This window comes from Silurus aristotelis (genome assembly GCF_946808225.1).
Source record: "Silurus aristotelis genome assembly, chromosome: 19".
Lineage (NCBI taxonomy): Eukaryota > Metazoa > Chordata > Actinopteri > Siluriformes > Siluridae > Silurus > Silurus aristotelis.
The window spans coordinates 21880744-21905227 of record NC_139592.1 but is presented as its reverse complement, the minus strand read 5'-3'; the positions used below and the strand labels follow the sequence as shown (position 1 = coordinate 21905227).

Genomic DNA, 24484 nt, shown 5'->3' with positions numbered 1-24484 from the left:
AAGTATTTACGATCTTTTAACAATATTCACATTAGTACCACTGAAATACTAATAAATAAATCACAGAAATATAATAATAATAAAAACACTTACATTTTGCCATTTATTTTATCCATTAATTGAAAAAGGGTGTTTTTGGGCACAGTTTAATTATTTACAGCTGACAATAATTTAACAAAATTTATACAATATACAAAATACATATATTTTGGATTAGTATATATAAATATATATAAATATATGGACAAAAGTTTGAAGACAATCGACCATAAGATTCATATACACTTTTTGAACATCCCATTCCACATTTAGGCCCAAGCTGGCTTTGAGCACAGGTGCATTGTCATGCTGGATCAGGTTTGGGTCTTCTAGTTTAAGTGAAGGAAAAGTTTAATGCTAGTGCATCTTATATAAGTGTGTGCTTCCAGGTTTGTGGTAACAGTTTGAAGAAGATCCACATATAGCTGGAAAAGACAGGTGTCCCAATACTTTTGTCCATATGGTATATATTGTATAATGATAACACAGGAAATTACACGTTACCATGGCGTGAAAAAGTGGGTGATAAATTGACAGTAAATAATTTTAGATATACAATAGTCTTTCACTTTCTTAAATATTTTGAATATTCGATTCATTGAATATTTCGCTTTTGTGAGGGAATAAAAGTGTGCTGTTTGTGAGAATGGTCACGAAATGCAAAATTTGTATTTAAAAAAGTTAAATCTGGGTTAATACTGAACAACACAAACAACAACAAAAAAAACATGACTAGAGATTTTTCCCATTATTGCATCAGAATATGCCAATCATGTTCTAATATGCAAATGCCTGTATATGACATCACAGTTTTCCCAGGGAAAAGCCACATTTCCTGGTATGTTAATGCCATTTCCCTTATAAAATCACCTCAGAACTGACAAAAATAACCATCAACCTTTGCTGCAACAAGTGTATTTCTTTCACCGAATGTACTGAATCAGTTGTATATCAGTTAATTGTATAAGCATTCAGTTTGAGACACGGCTACAAATGTGTGTCAGTGTCCAAAACCATGACGAGTACACAGTGACTCAGCTCGTAAATCTCCAGCAGCTCCTAACCTGCTGGTTTGAGCACCGTAGATCTACAACCACGCAAATACAGTCTGAGCGTGAATGTTTTTAGGAGTGAGTATGATCTTGTGTGTGTTCGATAATTAAAGCTCCTCCAGGCATTTTCTTTTTCTGAGGAATCACCTTCACACCAGGCAAAACACCAACCAGGGCAAAAAAAGAGTAAAAACAATTGTTAAAAAAATAACAAATAAATGCAGAAAGGCTTGTTGTTGGCAAATAGCTAATTAAATCATCTGTCTGTCTGTCTGTCTGTCTGTCTGTCTGTCTGTCTGTCTGTCTGTCTGTCTGTCTGTCTGTCTGTCTGTCTGTCTGTCTATTTTTTTAAACTCATTTTCCATACAGCCAGTTATATTCATAGCACCCATACCTGTAAAAGGGTAAGATAATCCTGAAGCACATCTTCAGCACCAGGCTCTGAATTCAGCACTACCTGCTGAACCTGATTGACTCTAACCAAAAGTGTATCAGGTCAGCAGCGGTCCTGTGGTGTTCGTTAATTTACCTCCTGCAGCAGATCGGCCTGTTCGATCGCCTTCAAAACGTTCTTCTTGGACGTCTCTTGAGCTTCTCCCCCCAAAAGGAACTCGTCCAGGATGAAGTACGCCTTCTCAAAGTTGAAGATAATGTCCAGCTCGCACACCTGCACAGAGAACCAGAGGAACACTGGCTTACATCGTTAGCTCCATTTTGCTTCATACATTTCCCAATGAATAAGACAGGAAACGGACACCTACGCTGCCGAAGTACTTATCCAGCAGCTCCACATAGCGGTGAATGATCTCCAGGGTGATCAGCTCATTGTCCTGGTCCTCGATGGCACAGCAGAAATACAAACTGGCATATCTGTGTCGAGCAAAGACGTACAGACAAAAACGTTTATGACACTAACAAGCATGTGTTATGACTAGAGGTCAAGAATCAATAATCCATACCGATAGTTTTTCCTGCTTCTGGTCTGCTGCCATTATAACAGTAGACTCTGGAATCACTGACATCAAGTACTGTTTGTTTTTACATGTGAGATTGCACGCTGCACGGAGAGTGTTATATTACATTTATTATTTATTAATTATATAATATAACAATAGTTTTTATCTGTTTACATGTAACTTAAATGCTCTCATGAGTCTCGTGGAATTTACGCTTCACTGTTTACAACATACGACAGCTCGTTTCAAGCTGAACACCAGACACAGGAAGACTGTGTAGGACGATTAAGCACTGAAGCGTAATCGATTTCGCACGGTTCTTGGAGACACTCTCGCGCTTCCACGCGAACGAGGATTGTTCTGGTTTCAGGAAAACCAGGCCACTTTCAAATGAGAATGGAAACATTTGTGCCGCAAGTGGCGCATAGCAGCTGCCGCAAATCCTCTGTGCGTTTGCCTGATAAAAGAGAAAATGTCCTTGCTCACTCAGATTTCTTTGTTCCAGGCAAACCCACGCCCAGATTTACCTCTCTTTCTATTTTTTCTCTCTCTTAAGACATATAGGACAGGAGAATTGCTGAGCAAGTTATTTAACTCGGAGGATGAGGACGCCGGAGTTTCAGCTTTGTCAGCCGCCCACTCCATTAATAAAGGACTCGTGCATAATCCGGATTTCAGAACACCATGCTGCAGTGGCGTTTTTTTTTTCTCTCTTTTTTTTGTTCTCCTCTTTTACTATGGCTATGGGTAATGTTGACAGCCGGTGATTAATCGGTTACATGCTGCGAGGCACTAAAGAGCACAGAAACGATTTCTTAGGGAGAGCACTGGCCCTGGAGGACCACATCGATGTTTTCCCCGTTACTGCACGCTCGAGTCAACCTGTTAGTTAATTATTGAGCACTTCATTAACCGACTGTGTCAGAACAGGGGGAATGGCTCGAAATAATTGACGGCATCTTTCTATTTCTATCTACTCTATTAGTCCATATTTATAGCGTTTATCTTTCGATTTTTCTTTGCATTTATTGTTTGTGTCATTTTAACCAATAAAAACAGTGTCTTCTTGGGTAATACCAACGGTGTCATTTAGTGCAATGCTAACAGTGTCAATCGCCGCAACACCAACAGTGTCATTTGGGGCAACACCAATAGTGTTATTTATTGCAGTCATTTGAGGAAACACACCAAAAGTGTTATTTAGGGCAACACCAACAGTGTTTTATTTGTCTTATTTTTCCCCTCATTGTCATTTGGGGAAACTTAGTACATATTAATAAATCTATTTGGTGCAACTCCAAGATGGTTACTTGATGCATCACCAACATCGTCATTCAGATCAACACCAACAGTGTAGCATAATGAAGAGTGTACACATCAACAATAATGCCATTTGGTGCAATACAAAGAGTGTCATTAGGAGCAATGTGGACTGTAAATACTGCATAATGTCATATAAGCGACATACTAGAACCATGTATCAAATCTCATATTTATTCTCTACTCATAAATGATTTCTCCTTAAGTTTACCTCTTGCAGCATTTCAACCTTCAGAGAAGCATGTTGCTCATGACTATTCTGAAAGATGCTGCTACACTACAACCAGGACAATAAGAAAAAAGAAAGAAAATATAACTGGAACTTGGTTGTCTTTGTTTTTAACGTCTCATACCGCTGTAAAGAGACAAAAATATGAGTCCCAGAATAGGTGGAATAAAACCCATAAAAACTTCAGCGGTCGACATGGAAACCTGGTGTGCAGACGAGCATGTGAGCATTAGAGTCGATTAAAAATATAAGACATTGTCATACTTGGTCCCTAAAGGAAGAGCAAAACAAGTATTATTGGCCTCTGGCTACTTTCCAAATGCTTCCTGTAAATATGTACCCGAGCTTAATTGAATCTGGGAACCCATTGCCCTCTGAGACCGGCTCCTCCATTGTAGGTCCTGTCCACGGCCATTACTAGATAATCCAGCTATGAAACTGCGTTCAAGTTTACACACCCAACCAAACCATAGCCAATTACAAGATGTGGATCTGTTAGCGTTTGATGACTTGAGCAGCACAGAAGACCTTCAGTCTCAGAAAGCGACACCAGGAATCAATATCCTAAAGCATTACATTTCTAACACAACGTTTTGTCTTGTATGAAGCTCAGAAACGTGTCTGAGTGCATCAATTGATTATTTTAATGCTGTAATAAAAACGAGAGATCCAATAAATAAAAAAAACAGTGTCTTTCGGGGTAATACCAACAGTCATTTTGTGCAACACTGACAGTGTCACTTGGTGAAACACCAACATTGTTATTTATTGCAATGCTAACATTGTCACTTGGGAAACACTCAAACAGTGTCAGTTGAGGCAATACTGACCAAGAATGCCATTTGGGGCAACACCAACAGTGTAATTTGGGGCAACACCAAAAATGCCATTAGAGGAAACATCAAAATTGTCATTTAGATAACCACACCAACAATGACATTTATTACAGTGATAACATTATCATTTGGCAAAACACACCGAAAGGGGCAATACCAACAGTGTCTAAGCGCATTATTGGATTATTTTAATACAGTAATAAGAGAGAATTGTGAGAAGACTGAGAAGCTATCGATTTATCACAGACAAACATACACAAACACATTCTGAACAAGACTGCAGGTGGTCTTTTTCTCTTGAGAGAGAGAGATCGATCAATTCGGTAAAGCTGAGAGACAAGCCTGCTGACGCCCCCACCGCTCCAAATAAAACCCTGAATATAGATGAATTTGTCATTTCGTCACTGACACCCAGTTTGTGGTAAACACACAATATATTTTGAGCATGCAGATAAACACACTCAAACTGAGCCAGGACGTTTACCCACTTTACGTAGTTTTACAAGGTGTGATGCAAAGTGTGCCAAAGAATGTGACAAAGTGAGAATAAAACTGTAACCACAGCAAGTCCAAGCTTTTATTTCTAAAAATAAGTAATAATTGTTTTTAAAATAAATTTTTTAAATAAAAAATTAACTACAACAATGTCTAGAAATGGATTTAATAATATGTTACCTTGTTTGTTCAAGGTAAAATTATTAGATTCATATTTAAAGCATTTTATAGTGTACATCAGGTATGACACATGTGTAACAAATAATTGTTTGGAAAGCCATTATTCAAATATGCAAATTTATAAGTGAATTCCATTTTTTTTAAATTAATATTTGTTTGGGGATCCAGCTATGTAATATTAACATTTTGCGGCTAGAGCTACTATAATGCTAAATTCTGTGAAACCCTGAAAAACCAACAACGGAACAAAAACTTGGAAGTAAAAAGACTTTGTGGTTTTAATTTCAGTTTGAAAAAGGTACTGAAAGTAACCGAGAACATTTCATATGTATTTGGGACATAAAGTGGAAAGTCAATTATTACATCTTGACTTCAATTCGCAACACTACCATGCTGATGCTACAAGGCCCTTTAACAAGGCCCATAATCCTCAACTGGACAGTTTTTAGATTTTAAGTTGCCCTGGGTACGGGTGTCACTCAAATAACTAATTTAAATTTCACGTTTTTTTTCCACCAAATCCTACGTAGATGTGCGGTAGGATCCAACACACACATCAAGCCAAGTAGTTAATGGTTGAAATGTTTTGTCTCTTTAGTTTTATTGCAACTAAACTGTCCAGTTGCTGAAACTAAATCTTCTGTACTAAAAAGTAAAGAGTAACCTGCGGGGTAAACCATTAGACTTTACTTTGCAGCTTATTTTTTGCCAGGTTTGTATAATTCTCTTTGAACGTGAGGTTTTCCGGCACATTAAAGTCTTCGGATGAACACGGTCATATTTTGAGGTTTATCAGTAGCGAACCAAGCTGCATATTAAAAGAGGGAAAGAAAATAAGGAAGCTGGTGAAGATATTACCATTTGTATTGTACCATTATTGTTACCTGTTGTGTAACAATGTAACTATACAACTAAAAATTATAGTGTTTTACATGGTATAATGTAAATAAAATGGACATTCGATGCCACCCAGATGAGGATCTGTTCCCTTTTGAGTCCGGTTCCTCTCAAGGTTTCTTCCTCATGCCATCTCAGGGAGTTTTTCCTTGCCATATTTGGCACAATGTCTATTGTTAAAAGTGCTACACAAATAAACATTTATTTAATTGAATAAAACACCTTGTACTTTTCCGAGAAAAGAACAATCGATTCCAAGGTTTTGCTTTAATTTAGCCAGCGTTTCACCAATCTGTAAATGATTATGTGCCTATAACAATAAACTCCTAAATATTTAGTTTATTTGCTTGTCATTTGTGCAGCTGCTTCATTGTCTCCTTGTGACAATTAAGTTGTTTTCTAGAATCTGGACAATTACAATGCTGAGTTTCCAGCATTCCTTCTCTACAGGGTTTAGAGTGCAAACCACGACGTTAGCATTTGATAGAGATCTGAAGAACTTAAGATGGTGTGAGAAAGTCTGATATGGTCTAAAGGTGCTGAACAAAAGATAACACTAGATAATAAGATTTTTTGCACGACTCCGAAAAATAAACCAGACCACAGAAACTACACTTCGATCCTCTACTGCTCAGCTGTCGCCCGCTTTCAATTTTCGATCCAATTGAAAATCCAGTGATTCGTTGGAACCACTACTCTGTATTTCCATGGAGGGTATTGTAGAGGTGCTACACACAGCCAGATGGTGAAGCAGCAGCTCTGTGCACATCTCCTGGGCACTGATTGTGATGCCAGACTTGTCGTTTTGCTAATCAAATACGGAATAAAGTAGAATCGTCGGGTCTGGAGAGGATACGGCGTGTGAAGCATTGCATCCAAACCTCCTAGAGTCTCTCATTCTCATTTACCTCACACACAGTGCCATGACAGTGTCTGATTCACCGTGTTGAAATTGGATCAGAACCCTACATCCTCCAGCACTTTCAGCATTTCTTTCAGTGTTTCATTGTATCAACTATGCTGTTGCTTGTTTTGTACCACATCACCACATTGTGTAACATTATAATTAACAGAATTATATATTGTGTCAAGAAACACTGTATTTAACCTACATTATGAGGACTTTAATACTATACATTTGGCAAAATGTTCAATCCAATCAAAGAACTGAGAAGGCTGAGGGTAAAAATGTCTGGTTGCAACTTCATAACTAGTTTTAAACACAAGTCAAGGAAAAATCAGAGAAAGACAGAGTCAAGGAAAAACTACATGAAAAATCATGAGGAAGAAACCTTGAGAGGAACCAGACTGAAAAAAAACCCGTCCCTTTCTAGGTGACGCCAGTGAGTGCGGTTATACGTTAATCAATACAATTTCTAGGTGTAGAAGTTGTTCAGTGAAGAAAACTCTAACACAGAGACAACTAAACTCTGTCGAGCGCTGGTGAGAGTAAAGCATCTCATATGGATGGAGATACGAGCATCCTGGCAGCACCCCAACTGATTGTACCCCATGTACAATTTGTCTTATCGTTATCGTCATCGTAAGATTGAAAAATGTACACACCTTTGATTTGAATTACGGAAAACATCTGGGGACATCAGGGGGTCTTGGGACTCAAAGGACCCAATGATGGCAACTTTTAGACTCCTACTTTTTGGTTGACTGGGCAGAAAGTTACTTAGCTACTTAGACACCACTTGACAATCATGAGCTCAACAGAGGACAGACCAGGTCAGAGATCATGGGATCGTTGAAAAAAGCCTTATCATGGAGGTTTGCAACAAGAGCAAGTGTGGTTAAGGAGCAGCAGAGCAGAAAAAGACTCATTACAGAGTGTGATGGAGGATTTTCACAGCCCAAAAAATCACTTTTAACCAGAGAACAATGAAGAGCCAGCAATCTCTGAAGACACCGTTTGATCTGGAAGGGTTTTCCTTGCTTTTTTCTCCCTCTCTTCTTTCATCTGGCTGTATAGTCTTTCTTCATCTTTCTCTCTCCCTAATCTTGTCAGTCTTCCTTTCTATGTTAGAAGCAGGCCTTACTTTTTTTTTAACAACATTCATTTATATTCCTTCGCACCTCTCACAATTCCTACTCGTGCCTTTCTGCAGCCAATGCGGTTTTGTTACCTTTTTACATCTGTCAAGGTAAAGTCTGTGTAGTCCTCACACACTCACAGACACACACACACACCCACACAAGGTAACCGCTGAAGGCAAAGCTACATCTCTCTCTTGCAATGTCTGCTTTATTGTGCCCAGGATTCAATGCATTCTCAGAGTCCCTCAATGTGCTGAGTAAATCAGTCTGTTCAGGATTCAGCCTGGAGGGTTTTTCCTCTTATCATCTGTCAGAAAAAAACATTATACAGAATCTAGTTTTAAGAGGATAACCCTAAATGGAGCTTTAAAATAGCTCAAGATTTGGGTAAAGAAGCACGTCCAAAGCAACACGTTCTATGAACTCCCAAAATATTCAGCGACAAATGTGCCCAGAATTAGAATTCTGACCTTGCTAAAAACCATTCCAGAATATTTCTAACCCTACGCAACTCTCGAAACAAAAGTTGTTTATGCATAAAAGTAAAACATTTTTCGTGTTATTTTTGCCTTTTGGTTTATGTAATTTTGTAAATTCAAAGTGTAAAATGATACCCACCCACCCATCCATCCATCCATCCATCCATCCAGCCATCCATGTTCTATACCGGTTACCCTACACAGGGTCAGGGGAAGCCTGGAACCCTTTCTCAGGAAATTCATGGTACCCAGAGGCGACCAGTTTAACAGGGTCCCAAGCCATCGCAGGACACAGTGGCACACACTATGGACAATTCAGAAATGTTAATCATCCTACAACCTATCTCCCTGTAGTGGGTGAGCACCTAAAGAAATACCCAAAAGCAAGGAAAATAAGCAAACTCGACACCCACAGAGCGGAGGAGGAATTTCAGCCTGCATCCCCTGAGGTGCAGGGCAAACAAACCATAAGCATCCATTTATTACTGATTCTGATGCTGTAAACGGACTAATAGGTGTAAAAGAGCAGTTGCATAACATGCGACAAAATTCCTTATTTAAAACATCCCGATTGAACGCAATTCCAACCTAAAACTGATGTTCACATGAAGTGACACCAAACAATGCCTTGAGGAGAACAGCTGTTTGGCTCAAGATGCTGGTTTATGCCATGTATCTTTCTTTGAAACATAAAGGGTGTAGAAACCAAACAAGCAAGTTTGTTCGAAATTGTGAACCCCCTGAACGAGGTTGAGGAGAGGAGGTGTGTGAAGATCTAAATACGCTTAACAATGCTAAACTGGTAGGTACATGTACCCTTACTTGCTAGCATTGTGTAGACTATGGACACCCATTCCTTGACTGATTGTACAGGCTAGCGCAGGGAAACTTTGAAATTTTGAAACTAGGAGTTGGCAACCTTGGGGCATTGGCACCTGTTTGGAACCAGTGCGAGCTTGTTTGGAAACCCTTGCCGTTAGTTATAAAGGAGCAGTAGAGTGGTGCACAACAAGCGTTCACTGTGAAAAACCTTGGCAAGAATGGTGCTAATGTGAGTGTTTCACAAAGGAAGTTTCGGCATTATTACCAGTTAGGACATCACGATTGTGTCCTGTCTGCTTTTCAAAGAAACAGGTTTAGCCTTCAGCCTCTCAATGTTCAAATGGCCCGCACACCATAGAATATTAAGGCTGTTTGAACCTAGTAGTTAGGATGCGGCGCTCTCACTGCTGTGGCCCGGGTTCGATCCCCGGTCAGGGAACCAACCCCAGCCACTTTTAGTGCTGGTCCCAAGCCCGGATAAATGGGGAGGGTTGTGTTAGGAAGGGCATCCAGTGTAAAAACATGTGCCAAATAAAACATGCGGATGATCCGCTGTGGCGACCCCTAACGGGAGAAGCCGCAAATAAAGTTTAGATTCCCTGGTGGTCTAGTGGTTAGGATGCGGCGCTCTCACCGCTGCGGCCCGGGTTTGATCCCCGATCAGGGAACCAACCACCGCCATTAGGGTTGCACAAGCCTTAGTGCCGGGCCCAAGCCCGGATAAATGGGGAGGGTTGCGTTAGGAAGGGCATCCAGCATAAAAACATGTGTCAAATCCGGATGATCCGCTGTGGCGACCCCTAATGGGAGAAGCCGAAATAAAGTTTTAGAACTGCCTTCGTGAGGCACCGCTCCATTCCACAACACGCATCATCGTTGAGTTGAGACGTTTCTTCGAAATGACGCACCCATGTTGTAAACAGACGCCAAAATTCACTCACAGCACTCGCTATATCATCATTCTTATAAAAGGTTTTAAAAGTGAACACTCTTTGTGCACAGCCCCACTGCTCCATCATATTAATTGCAAGGGGATTCTAAACAAGCTCGTACTGGTCCCAAACAATTGACACCACAGGGGCACCAACTCCTAGTTCCAAAATTTTGCGTTTTCCTGTGCCACACTGTATTTCATTGTTGGTACCAGTACAGATGTATGTTTGAGACACTCTCTTATCTCTCTCTTTTTTATTTATTTTTAAATTGACCTTCAAATTAATCTCTGGTGCTTGCAGTCTCGATTAAATCCTCAGTGTAAAAAAAAAAAAAAAAAAAAAACGAGCAAAATCCTTGAAATATTTATCTGATCTTCCCTCTCTGCTTGTCCAGATACCCATTACAGCACACACTCAGGAGAAATGAACAAACGATGGAATTGAACGTGCTTCCCGAATGCCCCAATCAACATTGTGTTCTTGCATACTAACGAGATCATCAGTCATAGACAGAATTAAAAATGCGCATCCGGGGACGGCCTACACCTTCGCACGACCTCAGGGCCGGGATTCGCGACGGAGCCATTAATCAACCCACTGACGTGAATCTAACGATGATGTATTTACAGGAGCATGTAACAAATTCGACGCGCAACACTGCGTGTAATTCTCATGTAAATTGCATGCACCAGAGAAGCGTATCGGAGATGAAAAACACCAGCATGGATACATAAAGCATTACAAATACAAAGAAACAATTCTCTGTGTAATAATGCTTCTGCAAAATCCAATATATATTCAACATCAGTACAATGTCAGTTACCTTGTAAAGCAAGAAATGCACAAGGCATATGCGTCCATCAGAACCTACTTTGCATCTTTTAGACGAGTGTTGTGGTGATGCAGAAGCACTTTGAAAGCCAGAGTGGCCTTGTGTGAGTCAGCTGTCAATGGTAACCCACACTGGTTACCATAGTGAAACATGGTGGTGGAAGCACTTACAATGCAGGGATGGTTTTTACACAAGAAATCTGGTAAGGTTAGAGGTTGAGGTCCCTGAAGAAACCTGGTCCAGTCTATATAGCCTTGGGACATGGGTAGAGGTTATCTTTCCAACAAAAAATATACACACCAGTGCTGCAAAACCAAGAATTTGATTGTATCAAAATGGCCAATGAAGATCTATGTTACAACTTAAGCAATTTTACCAAGAATACCGAGCAAAAAAATCAGGATCCAGATGTGGAAAGCTGGAAGGAATAAGATTATCTGAGATGTTCTACAGCCAAAGAAAGAAAACAGAGAAAAGAAAGAAATGTGGTTTATTTTTGTCACGCATGTATTTTACAGCACTGTGAAATTATTTATTTGAAGATCCCAGCTATGGCAGGAAGCTGGGGTCAAAGTACAGGGTCAGCGATTATACCCTGGAGCACTGAGTGTTAAGGGCCTTGCTCAGGGTCCTAAGAGTGGCCCAGAGCCTTAACCAATGAGCTCCCATCTCCCCAGGGAATCGACCAAATTTTAAACCAATAAAATATTTCTGATGGAACAAACAGTTTATTAACCTTATATTACATATTGTATATACCCATTCTAAGATCCCAATTTCATTACAATGACTCAGACTTGCACCTTCACTCAAATTCATGACCAGGATCTTTGCTAGTTCGTAATGTGTACCACATAATGGTTGACCACATCCTGGTCAGAAGAATTCAAAAATGTTCTGGTTTGTGTGTGTTCTGTCATTCTCTTTCTCGTCCTGTCTGGCAGTGGATCCGTCTTTTCTTGAGGTCATTGTGGTTCTTTGCTCAACCAACCCCATCAGCTACCATGGCAACCGTGCCATATTTAATATTTTAATTTGCTCTCCTGACACATTGCGATCAGATAAGTGACTCCATCCATTTCTTAACCTGGGATTCCTATCTGTGTGTTCATAAAGCAGAAGACGGGTTAGGAATTATTCAAATGCTGCCGGGGTTCGTCTCGTACGCTTTGCAGGGAGGGGTGCCGTATGACGATCGCACAAGCATTCAGCATGAATTAAACCCGGAAAATTCGAAAGCGATCGTTCACACTGCACAACAAGAACAAGCTCGACCAGACGAGCTCAATCGGTAACTCTCTGAGCGGTAGATGGGGTCGGATCTCCTCAAAGGGGAAAATGTGGCCTTTTTCCAGGTATGAGCTTAATGTCATCCTCAGAACGACAGCATAATTGCCCGAGGCATGCTCAGATGCAAAAGGCAAATCATAAACAAAGTGTTCATGCAAAATGGATATATTAGCAAAGAGGCACAAATTTGCACCAATTTGGTTTGATAGTGTATATAAATAAACTGAAGTCTTCTTTTAGTCTATCTACAAATCTGGAGCCTTTTACAACAGCTAACCTAAATATTACAGCAAGTGCTCCTTGGGCTAATATGCAGATACGTGTCTTTATTAGCAAGCACAAATGTTTGCCTCTCCTCAGGCGTGCTTTAGTTAATTCATCTGCATTCGCCTCAATACAGTGTCTAATTACTTACAACAGTCAACATGAATTTAAGTCTTATTTACAGCATGAAAAGCTTGAAGAGGCTCCAAATGAACAGTCAAGAGGAATCAGAAAAGAGCATAAAAAACATACCATAGCAAACATCATGTCAGAGTGGACAAGGTACTTCTTCACGAGTCATTACTCTGTCATGTCAATCTCATCATTGCAAAAAGAGGGCGTGTAAACTTCTGCAATCGCCTGTAAGTAATAATTATCTTATTATTGTAATAGTATAAGTGGACAGTAGATATTCATCGATTAAGAAGCTAAAGGGGTGTGGTCAGTTGGACAGCGCTAGAAAGCTAAAAAGGGTGTGGTCAGTTGCACAGGTCGAAATAGATGAAGTAATCTGGTGCACAGTTCTAGATAACAGCAGGGGGAGTAATTCAAAAAGGCGAAAAGGCGAAAAAATGTGGTCAGGTGGACAGTACGATAAAGCTGAAAGGGGTGTGGTCAGATGAACAGTTTTAAAAAAGGTCAGTGGGTGTGGTCAAATGAACAGTTTTAAATAGCTGAAGTGGGTCTTGTCAGATGGACAGTTCTGGAAAGTTGAAGTGGGTGTGGTCAGATAGACAGTTCTAAAAAGCTGCAGTAGGTGTGGTCAGATGGACAATTTTAGAAAGTTGAAGGGTTGTGCGTTAGGTTAACAGCTCCAGAGAAGTGAGTGGGTGGAGTCATGTGACCCTAACCCTAGCTAAATGTGTAGAAGAAAGTGGGCAGGTTCCAGAGTGTTCAGAGTCAATTGGACATCTACAGAGAGATTAGTGGATGGAGTCAAGTGAACACATCAACAGAGCCGAGTGGACTGAATGCTTAAATTTGAAGTGAGATGTAAAGTTGAAGTAATCATTTGCAACACTAATTTTCACAAGTATGAATTACACAAGACGTCTCTGCAAGTCTCTGCATTGCACTTATGCGTGACAACATTTGCCAGAACAATGACTCCACAGTGTACCATTGTTAGCAGTTTTGGTTGCTCCCTTGAATACAAGCAAAGTTAAAGTGAAATAAGTGACCCAGTATGAGTTCTAGATCTCCTGATGAAGGTTGCCAGGTCTTTTCAGATCACTGACCACTCACTGACCTTTTGTAAACAATCTTGAGGTCTCTCCACTCCAGGAAGCTACACATCTTGGGCTTTCGCGCCAGGACGGTCTGTACCAGCTCACGTGTGATCTTCTTCTTCTCCTTGTCGGACAGTGGAACGTACCATTTCTGAAGGCGCAGCTTGCCTTGCCTGCTGAAGAGCAGCATGAACTGCATCTGAGCGGGCAGAAAAGAAAGGAAACAATGAAATGTAAGAGAAGGGAAAATGTCTAAATGTGAAACCACTTTTATTTATTATCATTATTATTTATCGGTCCTCTGCAAAATCAGTGTTGATGAAGCAGTTTTTTGCTCCTTCTTACAGTTTTATTGTTCTTATCTGGAAGAGAATTTCGAACGAGAATTTTTACGGTAATCTTACTGTCACGCAAACCCGTTACTTGAGCAGCCCAACTAATTCATAACGGCATTCATTGACAACGGATTCCGTTATCGATAAAAATCTATATTAATCGATAACGGAATCCGTTGTCAATGAATGGCGTTATGAATTAGTTGGGCTGCTCAAGTTACGGGTTTGCGTGACAGTAAGATTACCGTAAAAATGGCAGACAGTACAGGGTCAACTGACAGCAGGAACGACTGTGTGTCCCAAGTCATACAAGGCATGGGAGCATTTTATATTAAACACAAGAAAGAAAACTGTAACCTGGAAGTTATGTAAAGCGGAGCTTGTGTTGGATAAAAGTACCACAGTGATGCACATGAAAAAAACCACACTTGTGTCCCAAATGAAGGTGAAACATCAGCACATAAAAGCAGCAAATAACAGCAGCAGTAAACGATTACCGTACATTTTTAGTCGCTGCTATGGTTTTCCGCGAACGCTTATGCATTTGTATACTAACGCATATTTTTTTTTCATTTGTTACAAATCAAGCCTGTTAGCTTGATTTTTCTCCGATCCGTTCTCTTTTTATAGCATTCATCTCCCGCAACAGTCATTTATCTGTTTTAAAATGCGATTTACTGCGAATTTAACGTGCAAACACTTGTATTTAATGTTTGTATATTTAATTTATGTATGTATCATTTAATTATTATACAAAATTGAAGTCATTATATATTCTAGATGCTTATATCTATATAAATGAACAAACTCTGTGTATTTTTTCAACAAAAATTGTCAAAACGATGTTTTGGGCACCAAAGACCATTATTACCAGGATGCCATCTGCAAAATACAATACCAATGTTGATTTACACAAATTGCTTCACCTTTCATACTTAAATGCTGTTTTTTTTTGTTGTTGTTTTTTTCACAGAAAGAAACAACCCAGCATGAGTGAATTTGTTAAAGCAGAAATCCCTCATGAACTCCTGAAAACGCAGCCAATATAAGCTTTTGTAATGTCTAAATTAAAAGACTCAAATCTGTAGCTTGGTTCACTTGCAGTTTCAACACTCGCGTCTTAAAAAGGTTTGCTCAACCTTCCTTCCCTTTCCCTGGTGCCAAACTTCAGCATTTATAAAGTAGAACTCAGACATCAAAATGATGAAATAAATGACCTTCGGAGAGAAAAGTAGAACGATAGTGAAGAACTGAAGACGAATATTGAAATTGGAACGCTGCCTGTCAGGTAATCAACTATATAAATATTGATATACTCAACTGTAAGACACTCTATAGACAAGCCAATGCAAACACTCCTCACAGACTCTTAATTCTCCTACATTTACTCTTAATCCCTTTGGTGGAACTTTATATTCCTATTAATGAAAAGTGTCAGACAAAGGTTTGTGATCCCCTGCCCATAAGACTGGTATGTGTTTATCCCCCCATTACTTCCCATAATAAGCTCCAATTTTCTGGAAAGATGTTCTTCTAGATTTTAAAGTGTGTTTGTAGAGATTTATGAGGTTTCATTCAGGTGTCAGTACTGGTCAGGTACTGATGTAGGTGAGGTGAGAAGGTCTGGAGTGCAGTCAGCATTCACATTCATTCAAATTGTTTCGAGACCACTGGTGCTGTTCTAAAGAGCAAACGTGAAAATCCACGTGAAACTGGGCAAACCTGCCACAAAGACGTAATGGCATGACATCCGTTTGACGTACGTTGAGTCGTTCGAGGTGTTTCGAGTGGTACGTGCGCTTAAAAAGAGGAACATCACTGGAACATGCAGAGAGATCAGGAAGACCTTCAACGAGCTTGAAATTTTCCCCAGAAAATGACAGACCCATTCGGCAACTAGCGCGTGATGATGGAACAATCCACATGAACTCACTCCTGCATCCACCCTATCAATTATCCTGAATTGAATCTGAACGAAATCATACCCCAGCACCCTCGATTTCTCGCTACAGGAAATGTAATGCCACTGAAAAACCCTTTCGGTTATGAAACCCACTCCTTCAGTAAATATGTCACACCGCTTTCTCTGGTGTGGTTCCTAACACGGTTTGTCACTTTATCACACACAATGATCATCAAACACACAGAAGAACACGAAGAACTAAACAAGAAGTGACACCCTGATCCAGATTATTTTTCTCATTAAAACATCTCAGCAGCTCAGGATTTAGGGTCTTACCAAGGGGCCCAGAACTATTGGCTTGATGATGCTGGGATTTAACCTCACCTCCTTCCAATCACAAATCCAGTGCTTTAAACTCTCACAGCTAGTCCCAATTTCACCTCATAATCACAACTTGTGGAACTCTGACAGCGTAGACCAGCGGTGTCCAATGTCTTTCATGGCTTTCATTCTAACCAATTAAGTGCCACACCTGGTAGTCATATAAATAAAGTGAAATAATCTTTAGATTTAAACAGGTAGAATTTGGTGTGGACTGAAAACCTGCACCCACACCAGCCATTAATGGAAGAAATTGGAAACCCCTGGTGTAGACGATCTTCCTGAAAACGGGATTGTATTGGGTTTTTTTTCCACTTTTTGCTTGTGTTGTGCAAAAAGGTGTTTGTAAAAGAAAGCTTCACTTTCAAAACCAGGTGTGGTGTGTTACTATTGTTATAGTACTTTTACTTTTACCCAAAAACACAACAGATATGATTTAACACATTTATTTCCTGCAAAGAAAACTTTCTTTCTGTCCAACATTTGATCAAATTCTCCAAACTTTAAAAAGAAATATTTAAAAGGTATTAAGTACTGTCTAATAATTTAACCATTTCTGTGCATTAGTACACACACACACACACACACACACACACACACACACACACACACACACACACACACACATATACACAATAGCAATTGTTATTACCTACACAAACAATGCAATAAGAAGTAATACTCTATATGTATGTATGTGTGTCTATTTAAAGACTTTGCAGCCTCCTGTAATAAGATTTAGTTTTTATCCAGTTAAGGGATTAAACTCAAAGAGTCTGGATTATCTGAGAAGTAAAAAAATTAAAGTCTGTGCATGGGTTTTATTGGAATACGAACACATTTTACTCTGTAAAAAGGTCAAACACTACTATATTTAACACTGATAAACAAGACAGCATCACTGAATAAAATTATAATAATAATAGTACATTATTATTATTATTATTAGAATAAACAGTTGCAGGAGCTCTTTCTTTGGTGTCTGTTACTTTTTGACAAGCAACATTGTATCAGTTTTCCCAACACACACACACACACACACACACACACACACACACACACACACACACACACACACCTTTCACCTTGTTCATTCCCAAAGCAAAGCGAGTATTATTAAAGCAGACACGCCATACCTTTTCTGCCCAAATAAATCAAATTGCTCCTGGAATAGGATTAATCATGCCCTGAATCCGCACCAGAGTTTTGTTTAAATGTGTGTAAATAAGTGTGTGTAATTGTAAGTGTGTGTGTTTGCCTTCTCTTCGTTTCCCTTCTCAGTTTTCGATCTGACAGATACACAAAACTGTCAGGTGACCTCCGATTTCTCATTGGCTCCACGATTGGTTTCGAGGAACGCCATTGGTCAGGGAAAATCCGTTAACCACGCCCACCTCGGGGAGCTCAACAAGCTCTGATTGGCTGGTCTGAGAGTAGGCGATAATCCCCCGTGTAGCCACGCCCCTTTCCTTTTATAATAACTCTTAATTGTTAGGGTACAACCGAGTCTGGGTGAGAAATCTCAGTAATATATACAATGGGATATAAATCACTTTTATAAGGAAGAGAGTGGGCTTTTATATGTTCATCTGAAGGGGATTTATGTGTTCTGTAAAGAAAGATAGAAAGTGGGAAAAAGAAGAATTACGTTGGTTATTATTGTGAATGGGTTTTTTTTTCCAACACCAGATTTACTCGTATGAGCAACGCGTCATGGAATAAAGAACCACAATATTTCACTTTACATGACATGTCAAATCACCGAAAATTGAGACAAGAAATTTTTGAAGCGTTATTGCGACATCTAGTGGCAGTGGAAAACACCACTGATCAGAAGGCTCTTGAAATGAAATCAATCCCAGTATAGTATTGTCCCTTGAGGACAATGTAATAAAATGTTTGTTGTACTCACTTTTGTGAGATACTGTGTGTTTATACACACACGGGACAACACTATAGAAATGAAATTTGGATATATTTTAGAGAAATCAATGTGCAGTTTGTATACAGTACATATTTGCTGTCTTCTAAAAATAACTGCCATTATTGTCTAAATAGCTTGCAAAAAAAAAAAAAAAAAAAGTGACAGCACAAGGACTCGACTTCTTTGATGGACCCTTGTGAGGTCTGTTCAGAGTAGAACCAGTCTGCAAAAACCTCTATGACCCTGACCACTGTACTGTAACTCTTACCAAGCTTTTCTCCTCGGCCTCTTTGTGGAGAGGCGCCATGTTGAACATCCAGTGGTCAGTATGAGAGAATTGGACCCCAAGCACCAAATTGTAACTGCTTTAATACAAGATACAAAAAGTGTCGTCTTGTCAAGCAGACTAAAACAAGGACCTGTGGCTTTGCACTGTTACACAAAGTACAGCTGTTATCACTTAGGGTGTACTCACTGTTGCCAGATATTAAGATAACGGCTGCATGTTATTTTTAGTGGACAGTAAAACAAATTATACAAGCTGCACAATGACTACTTAATGAGGGGTGTACTCACTTAATACTATATTCAAATATGCAGTATATAAATCTATCCAACCATCTCCATCACTCACTATTGCAATCATTCCATCACTCACTCACCCTCCATCCCTAAACTACAGCAATTTAGTCTCCTCTTTCTAGCTAAAAAGAGGACATGATCAGAAATTAAATACAATTTTTAAAATTGTAGGCTAGAAGAGAAAAAAAAACACATTTAGGAACCCTGATGGACACTTGGATTTCTGGTCAGTGAGGTCCAAGCTGGAGAACAAGGTAGAAGCACCAAATATTCTGGTTTTAGTCATTCTGCCTGTGAGACACGAGTAATATCAGGATGTCGTACAACTGCTTTATATTAAAAAACATCTTTATTTGAACTTCAGGGTGAAAACTTAATGAGTTCCAATAAGAGTCACTGTGTGCTGGGGGTCCTCTGCGTGACCTTCTGGAGCGTGCGTACAGCAGAGCACACCTCACGCTGAGTGATTGTGCCACGCCCGTTCAACTTGGCGAGGCGTGCTGCCTCAGTCCCGACGTCTGGACACAACTCTGTTCGCAACCATCCTGGTACCATAACAGTGTCGGTTACAGCCAGGCTCACCTGCAGCAGACAGGAACAAGGGGGGGGGGGGGGGGTGTATAACATGCAATTTAAGATTTGCCCCCCAAGAAAGTGTCAAACTGGCTCCATTGAGACACCGTTCTTGAAGAAAAGCTAGAGAGCAGGGCTAAAGATTACATGGTGGAGACTCATTCCACAGCAGAAGCTTTACCATAAACAGCTTCAGTCTTTAACAGCTCATTTCTAAATGATGCAGCATCAAGGATCAATTCACATCAATATTTCATGGATGCGTTACTTGTGCAAATACTAATTAAACAGTAATCTGATGAGGCATATAATGAGCATTTCGTTACTTAAATAAAATTGTTTAAGAGGTGTGTGTGCTGGTTAACAAACCTGTTCCCAAAAAGGTACAACCCTCAAAACCCACTTTTAATACGGACTTGGCTGATCAGCTGATGGAACAGCTAAAGTAGAACCGTCTAGACGTTACATACAAAGTAGTACTTTTAATTCAAACAGCCACACAAAGCTTTTTACCATAAACCGTCTTTCAAATCGCTCACTTCAAGTTTGTTCATCAGTTAGCGGTTATGCAGCATCAAGTCTCACTTCATACAGTAATCTAGTATAAGACCATTTCAGAGCATTTAAAATACTCAATTCTCTTATTACAGCAGTTGTAAATGGTCAATTCTTTAATCAGCCAAAACAAATTATTTCAGGTCTGAATTTTCCATGTGCTGTAACCTGACCATTAACAAGCACTGAAACTGGAGACTCCTTCATTTTTTACCGTCTTAAATTCTTTACAGACCCCAACCTCCCCAACCCATTTATGATCAAATGTTAAAATGCTCCATAAATAAATCACACCTTAAACATCTTCTCACCAACCAGATGGCAAAGCAAAAGACTGGTGAGGAAATGATCATTTCAAGCTGCTCGAATGTGAGAACAGGCACTAGTTTGAGCCAGAGTATCAAATGAACAGTCAAAATATTAAATCATTCATTAATACACAACTGTACAAAAGCCAACATGCTACACAAATTTTACACAATGAAACATGCTTTTGTACAAAAATTCCAAATGTATTTTTCTAAAGAACACAGTAATGAAAATGTAAATAAAAACCCAGGTTTTAATCAACACACCTTCTTCAGTTTGTAAATATAGTTGGAATAAGCCACGACTGGTTTCCGGGCTTTTCTGTTCACACTCTTCTGCTTCAGCTTCTTCAGGTCTGCTGCACTGTGCTGGGTTTTCATTATAAAAGCTGCAACACAAAACTTTCACCAACACACCAATATACCACAAAATCCAATGAAGCAGAAACAGGGCTCCTGTTTGTCTTTTCAAGCCCTTACACAGGTGCTTCATATCCTCATTAGAAGCCCTGAACTGATTGCTGGGGGAGGAGCTTCCTGATTGGGGGAGGAGCTTCCTGATTAACTCTTCAAATGAACCCATTTAATTCTATAAACGTGTTTTGTTTTAGTTTGTAATAATAGTTCTGATATTTTTTTTTGTGAAATGCAACTTATTACATGTTAAAATTACAACCTCTTTGGCTTTTTTATTGTAGCAGTATGATGTAATTAGTCACATGACCAGAACCGTGCCAATTAACTGACTTCAAGCATCCAAACCCCAATGTTTGATATGGACTTTATTGAGTTATATTTAGGAAACAAGCACCAACAAATGTTTTCTTCTGTATAATGGTGGAAAACATTACAAAAATGATGGTTACAGTCCAAACACCAAGGAATGTTTTATTAAACTCATGTATGATGGTGCAAAAGATCAGAAATGATGGCCACCAGGTTCTGGAAAAAAGTTTGGATCCAAATCCAGAAAGCTCAACATTTTTTTTACTTAAATTTGCACATATTGACTTCTAAATACGGCTTATGCAATGGGTTCAAGTTTAGTTTTGATGAGTTAAGTTAGGTTTCACCCAAACACACATCATGTGGTGTCAATAACATTTGGACCGCAGTTTAGACCAGCATTATGTCTGCTGAAGCCGGCTCTGGCTTGCAGAAATACAAGCTTCTAGAGAGATAATTCTGGCAGACACGTGGTTTCTTAAAACAAACGCTAATTTTACACTCGCGTCCAATTACTGTGCCCAACAGGAAGTCGGCCATATTGTATATTTTGAACTGTTTTTCTCTTTCCGTGAGCACCACTTCTATCTGAAACGGAGCGCCTCCCATTTCTCAGCACATTCAACTTAACACAACGGAGCAAAAACAAAACACAACAGAGCAAAGCAAACCAAAAACAATACGACAAAATAAGAACAACACAACACAGCAAAATAATACAATACAAAACAAAAACTCAACACATCAAAAACAAAACATAATGCAGCACAAAAACCAAAACAGAACACAACTAAAAACAACGCAATATGCAACAAAACAAAACACAACAGAGCAAAGCAAAACACAAAACAAAAAACCCAACAACAACAATAACAACAAAGAAGAGGCAACACAAAACAAAAAACACAATAATATGCAACACAACACAGCGAAACAAAACACAAACAACAAAACAATAAATAACACAACACAACAAGTACACATAAAACACAACACAACACAACACAACCTATCAGAGTAAAAGGAGTGTGTATTTGGGAAAATTGAAGGTTCATGTTTTCATCAAAACTGCAATTCTCATCACAGGCGGTAGAGGGCAATAAACATTACATATTAAATCTGAACAGATAAACAGATGATCTCAGGCTGTTTTTTTTGAACGGCTTTAAGTGTCGCATTAAAAAATCCGTCTTTGTCTATGTCCTTTCTAACAGCAGAGTGAACTATGGAATGAATGAATGAATGTCACACAGTCTGAATAATGACATGTAATGTCATATGATACGGTATAACATTTATTTTCATATATTTTTTCTTAATATTCTTCATGTCATAGCTTTTCTCTGCAGCGCACCCAAGTGGAAGCTTAGGTCAGAGTTTCTATCCAATCACATTTCAGACGTCACATCACGTGTTGCCGGGGTCAAAGGTATCTTCCGTAAGCCAATCAGGATCAATGGGCTCGTTTAGCCATACTAATTAACGTTGTCGCTTTAACCAATCAAAATTTAAACTGGAGTCACCGAGGCCCTCTAGCAGGTGTCCAATCATGTCGGCATTTTTCACGTCTTTGTGAATTGGCTGGTCAGAAAGCGCACTAGTCAGCGCTTGCATCCTGCATCTGTAGCAAACTGCACAAGCTTAAATATATTTGTGTGGATGTTTTTTTAATTCTATAATGGCTGAAGAAGTTGATTTGGTTGCAGGTACACTGATAAAGACGTTTCGAATCCTTTGAAAAAAAAGTAATACATGAAAAAAAAAATGCACGGAAACCAGAAGGTCATTTGATGAGGTGAATATCGATGCTTGCGCTGGAGATGATGTGCAGCTGCGGCTACAGTGAAAGGAGATGTGTTGAATTGAGTTAATTGGGTTTCCTGCTTTAGTAATGACGTTAATCTTCACTGCAGCGCTCTGTTCTACTGCGTTTCTCTATAACATTGATGCTTTTTACAGCCGACGGTATTGAGAGGTGGATTGACACAGGTAGGACGCCACTGAAGACCCAGGTGTGAAATGCACACTGACTCTGAGCGACGGAGAAGGACAGGAAGCTGTTTGAGAGGGTGAGAACACATAATGAACCTTCCTGCAAAGAAAAAAATAAATAAACACAATTCCTTTTTTTTGTGAAATCAAAATAGAGTCCACAAGGTTTATTGAGAGATTACTGTCCAATAACAGGGTGTAAACAGGAAACAGTATTGAGAAGCGAACGTCTCCCTCGTGACGGCGTTTTTTTTTTACCCATTTTACGAATGAACACTCGCCACTAAAGATGAGAACATTAACGATCTATGCTACCGGGTTTTCTATTCAAGCGTTCGTCTTCCCCCCCCCCCCCCCCCCCCCTAATTTCAATCCTGCTGATCTAAATAGAACCAAAACAAATAGTCACACGTTAATGTCGTATGTTCCAGAGTCTACTGTAAACCCCCCCCCCCCCCCCCCCGCTCATTGTTTTTTTCCATCCCAGGTTCCACACATCCAACAGAGACAACCAAGAGTTCCACTGTTAAGCTGCAGTACCTGGAATATATAAATATTTACTGCATATATCACAAATACGATATAGAAAAAAAGACTCCTAAGATAGGATGTTATACCCAGTTACACGTTTGGTTATTACTGTACACCGCGTCAAGAGACAGAAGCTTGTTCAGCTCATAAACATCTCGTCTAGTTTTGTTTTTTTACCTTTTATTTAAAGTGCACTGTTAAGGAAACCGAGTCGTTCTATGACGTTGCGTAGAGTGTTTGTTTGTTATCGTTGGTGTGTTTGTTTTGTTGTCTGAGTTAAGGCTATAGACTCTCGGCGGTGTAAGGTGTATCAGCGGGAGGTTGTTCATTTCATGGGGTGTCTCCGTTTATCAAAAAACTCCTGATATATGTCGTACGATGCTGGTGTTTATGTCGGTAATGTTAAAGAAGCTCGAACCTTCTTCTAATGATCTCACAATATCAAAAAGCTTTTATTAAAGTCAGCTGACCAGGTCTCTTTTAAAGGGGCGGTTTGTAACATTTCTAGACACGCAATTGTCAAGTCGTATTGTTTCGGAAATATGAACTGCGTGTAAATCTCCGTGTTGCCATTTCTTCATTTATAGGGTTTTATTTCTGGCCCTGAAACAAGCATCACCCACAGTTAGAGCTTCACCAACATTTAGAGCTCCACCCACAGCTAAAGCTCCACCCACAGCTACAGCTTCACCAACATTTAGAGCTCCACCCACAGCTAGAGCTTGACCAACATTTAGAGCTCCACCCACAGCTAGAGCTCCACCCACAGCTACAGC

The 24484-nt window shown here is 39.5% G+C and overlaps 1 protein-coding gene and 1 long non-coding RNA gene across 12 annotated transcripts in view; both read right to left on the bottom strand.

Annotated features, from left to right (window-relative positions):
- The window catches only part of LOC310715159 (AP-1 complex subunit sigma-2), a 105859-nt gene extending 88028 nt beyond the window's left edge, over window positions 1–17831 (bottom strand). For 10 of the 11 annotated variants that reach the window (XR_014530247.1, XR_014530248.1, XR_014530249.1 and 7 more), the window contains exons 1-4: window positions 17654–17831; window positions 13919–14097; window positions 1853–1961; window positions 1621–1758 (exon numbers count right to left, since the gene is read on the bottom strand). Coding sequence is in view for 8 of the 11 variants with exons in the window: in XM_083521433.1 (XP_083377559.1) it covers window positions 1621–1758; window positions 1853–1961; window positions 13919–14097 (426 nt within the window). In the remaining 3 variants the exon portion in view is untranslated. Of the gene's footprint in view, window positions 1–89; window positions 1239–1620; window positions 1759–1852; window positions 1962–13918; window positions 14098–17653 lie in introns of those variants that run through there. The other variant, XM_083521432.1, reaches the window with a different exon arrangement.
- A 1532-nt stretch (window positions 17832–19363) lies between these two features.
- Window positions 19364–21934, bottom strand: LOC310741588. Its single transcript, XR_014537986.1, has 2 exons — window positions 20727–21934; window positions 19364–19605 (listed from the first exon to the last, which is right to left on the bottom strand). It is a non-coding gene; the product is annotated as an uncharacterized lncRNA (long non-coding RNA).
- Window positions 21935–24484: the final 2550 nt, after the last annotated feature.